Source organism: Emiliania huxleyi, assembly GCF_000372725.1.
Source record: "Emiliania huxleyi CCMP1516 chromosome Unknown EMIHUscaffold_1920, whole genome shotgun sequence".
Lineage (NCBI taxonomy): Eukaryota > Haptophyta > Isochrysidales > Noelaerhabdaceae > Emiliania > Emiliania huxleyi.
The window spans coordinates 1-3,705 of record NW_005200669.1 but is presented as its reverse complement, the minus strand read 5'-3'; the positions used below and the strand labels follow the sequence as shown (position 1 = coordinate 3,705).

Genomic DNA, 3,705 nt, shown 5'->3' with positions numbered 1-3,705 from the left:
CGCCTACCCAGGCGACGACGGACGCGATCGCCGCCGAGGCCAAGCAGGCCGAGGCCGCCGCAGCGCTGGCCAAGTCGGCGGCGGTAGAGACTGCTGCCGCCCTGGCGGAGGCGGCCAAGAAGGAGGCGCTGGAGGCCGAGGCCGCGGAAAAGGCCACTGCGGCTCACGACACGCTGCTGGCCGCGGTGTCGGCGGAGCCGCTTGAGGTGGAGGTGGGGGCGGCGGCCGACGCGCTGGCGGCGGCCGAGAGCGCGGGCGTGGCGCTGGAGGCGCAAGCCTCGGCCCGAGCGAAGCTGGACGCGGCGAAGGCGGCGCAGCAGCGGCGCGACGAGGCGCGCGACGCGATGGGCGCCGCAGTGGCACAGCCGCTGCTGCTGCTGGAGGTGGAGGGGGCGACGGCGGCGGCGGAGCACGCGGCGGCTGCGGGCGTCGGGATGGCGGAGGTGGCGTGGGCGCGCGAGAAGATCGAGGAGGCGCGCGAGGCGCAGGGGCGGCGCGATGCGGCTCAGGCGGCGCTGCAGGCGGCGGTGGCGCCGGCGGCGCTGCAGGTGGACGTGGCGGCGGCGGAGGCGCTGGTGGCGCCGGCCGAGGCGGCGGGCGTGCCAGAGGAGGCGGTGGCGGCGGCGCGCGGTCTTGTCGATCAGGCGCGCGAGGCGCAGCGGCGGCGCGACGAGGCGCAGGCGGCGCTGCTGGCCGCGGTGTCGGCGGAGCCGCTTGAGGTGGAGGTGGGGGCGGCGGCCGACGCGCTGGTGGCGGCCGAGAGCGCGGGCGTGGCGCTGGAGGCGCAAGACTCGGCCCGAGCGAAGCTGGACGCGGCGAAGGCGGCGCAGCAGCGGCGCGACGAGGCGCGCGACGCGATGGGCGCCGCAGTGGCACAGCCGCTGCTGCTGCTGGAGGTGGAGGGGGCGACGGCGGCGGCGGAGCACGCGACGGCTGCGGGCGTCGGGATGGCGGAGGTGGCGTGGGCGCGCGAGAAGATCGAGGAGGCGCGCGAGGCGCAGGGGCGGCGCGATGCGGCTCAGGCGGCGCTGCAGGCGGCGGTGGCGCCGGCGGCGCTGCAGGTGGACGTGGCGGCGGCGGAGGCGCTGGTGGCGCCGGCCGAGGCGGCGGGCGTGCCAGAGGCGGCGGTGGCGGCGGCGCGTGCGGCGCTCGAGGTGGCGAGGCAGCAGCAGCAACAACGGCGGCGGCGCGACGAGGCGCTGGCGGCGCTGCTGGCCGCGGTGGCGTCGGACCCGTTGACGATCGATGTTGCGGCGGTGACCACCGCGCTCCGTGCGGCGATGCAGGCCAGCGTCGAGCACGTGCAGCTCGCCGAGCCGCTGAAGAAGCTGGAGAAGGCCAAGGTGCACCAGCGCCGTGCGAATGCTAGCGAGGCGCTGCGGACTGCGGTGCTCGCCGAGCTCGAGATGGACTTGGCCGCGGCGGCCGCGGCGGTCAAGGAGGCGGAGTCGGCCGGCGTGCCCGCCGTCGAGATCGAGGAGGCCAAGTCGCAGATGTCCGTGGCGGAGACGGCGCAGCAGCATCGGGCGGAAGCGCTCGCCGCCCTCGAGAAGGCCGTCGGCGTGCCTGCGCTCGAGGTGGACTTGCAGGCAGCGGAGCAGGCATGGACCATGGCGGCGCAGGCGAACGTCTCGCCGCAAGAGCTCAAGAACAAGCAGGATTTGCTCGACAGTGCCAAGGAGGCGCAGCAGAAGCGCGACGACGCCGAGACCGCGCTGCGTGCCGCAGTGAATGCGGAGCTGCTGCAGGTGGGGGTGCAGGAGGCGACCGCGGCGGCGCATGCGGCAAGTTCGGCTGGCGTGCATGTGGAGGTGCTGGCGGCGATGAAGGCCAAGATCGACGAGGCTGTGGCGGCACAGCAGCGCCGCGCCGCTGCGTATGACGTGCTGCAGGCGGCCGTGGCTGGCGCACCACTCGCCGTAGACGTTGAGGCGGCTCTGGGGGCGGCCGCCGAGGCCGAGGAGGCCGGCGCGGTGCAGGCACAGCTGCAACCGGCGCGCGAGAAGATCGAGGAGGCGCGCGAGGCGCAGGGGCGGCGCGATGCGGCTCAGGCGGCGCTGCAGGCGGCGGTGGCGCCGGCGGCGCTGCAGGTGGACGTGGCGGCGGCGGAGGCGCTGGTGGCGCCGGCCGAGGCGGCGGGCGTGCCAGAGGAGGCGGTGGCGGCGGCGCGCGGTCTTGTCGATCAGGCGCGCGAGGCGCAGCGGCGGCGCGACGAGGCGCAGGCGGCGCTGCTGGCCGCGGTGTCGGCGGAGCCGCTTGAGGTGGAGGTGGGGGCGGCGGCCGACGCGCTGGTGGCGGCCGAGAGCGCGGGCGTGGCGCTGGAGGCGCAAGACTCGGCCCGAGCGAAGCTGGACGCGGCGAAGGCGGCGCAGCAGCGGCGCGACGAGGCGCGCGACGCGATGGGCGCCGCAGTGGCACAGCCGCTGCTGCTGCTGGAGGTGGAGGGGGCGACGGCGGCGGCGGAGCACGCGGCGGCTGCGGGCGTCGGGATGGCGGAGGTGGCGTGGGCGCGCGAGAAGATCGAGGAGGCGCGCGAGGCGCAGGGGCGGCGCGATGCGGCTCAGGCGGCGCTGCAGGCGGCGGTGGCGCCGGCGGCGCTGCAGGTGGACGTGGCGGCGGCGGAGGCGCTGGTGGCGCCGGCCGAGGCGGCGGGCGTGCCAGAGGAGGCGGTGGCGGCGGCGCGTGCGGCGCTCGAGGTGGCGAGGCAGCAGCAGCAACAACGGCGGCGGCGCGACGAGGCGCTGGCGGCGCTGCTGGCCGCGGTGGCGTCGGACCCGTTGACGATCGATGTTGCGGCGGTGACCACCGCGCTCCGTGCGGCGATGCAGGCCAGCGTCGAGCACGTGCAGCTCGCCGAGCCGCTGAAGAAGCTGGAGAAGGCCAAGGTGCACCAGCGCCGTGCGAATGCTAGCGAGGCGCTGCGGACTGCGGTGCTCGCCGAGCTCGAGATGGACTTGGCCGCGGCGGCCGCGGCGGTCAAGGAGGCGGAGTCGGCCGGCGTGCCCGCCGTCGAGATCGAGGAGGCCAAGTCGCAGATGTCCGTGGCGGAGACGGCGCAGCAGCATCGGGCGGAAGCGCTCGCCGCCCTCGAGAAGGCCGTCGGCGTGCCTGCGCTCGAGGTGGACTTGCAGGCAGCGGAGCAGGCATGGACCATGGCGGCGCAGGCGAACGTCTCGCCGCAAGAGCTCAAGAACAAGCAGGATTTGCTCGACAGTGCCAAGGAGGCGCAGCAGAAGCGCGACGACGCCGAGACCGCGCTGCGTGCCGCAGTGAATGCGGAGCTGCTGCAGGTGGGGGTGCAGGAGGCGACCGCGGCGGCGCATGCGGCAAGTTCGGCTGGCGTGCATGTGGAGGTGCTGGCGGCGATGAAGGCCAAGATCGACGAGGCTGTGGCGGCACAGCAGCGCCGCGCCGCTGCGTATGACGTGCTGCAGGCGGCCGTGGCTGGCGCACCACTCGCCGTAGACGTTGAGGCGGCCCTGGGGGCGGCCGCCGAGGCCGAGGAGGCCGGCGCGGTGCAGGCACAGCTGCAACCGGCGCGCGAGAAGATCGAGGAGGCGCGCGAGGCGCAGGGGCGGCGCGATGCGGCTCAGGCGGCGCTGCAGGCGGCGGTGGCGCCGGCGGCGCTGCAGGTGGACGTGGCGGCGGCGGAGGCGCTGGTGGCGCCGGCCGAGGCGGCGGGCGTGCCAGAGGAGGCGGTGGCGG

General features: G+C 76.4%; 1 protein-coding gene across 1 annotated transcript; it reads left to right on the top strand.

Annotated features, from left to right (window-relative positions):
• EMIHUDRAFT_123191 (hypothetical protein) lies at positions 1 to 3,698 on the top strand (the record flags this gene model as incomplete). Its single annotated transcript, XM_005782125.1, has 1 exon — positions 1 to 3,698. A coding segment is annotated over one exon (3,698 nt), but the record flags the coding sequence as incomplete, so codon positions are not given.
• Between the last annotated feature and the right edge of the window lie 7 nt (positions 3,699 to 3,705).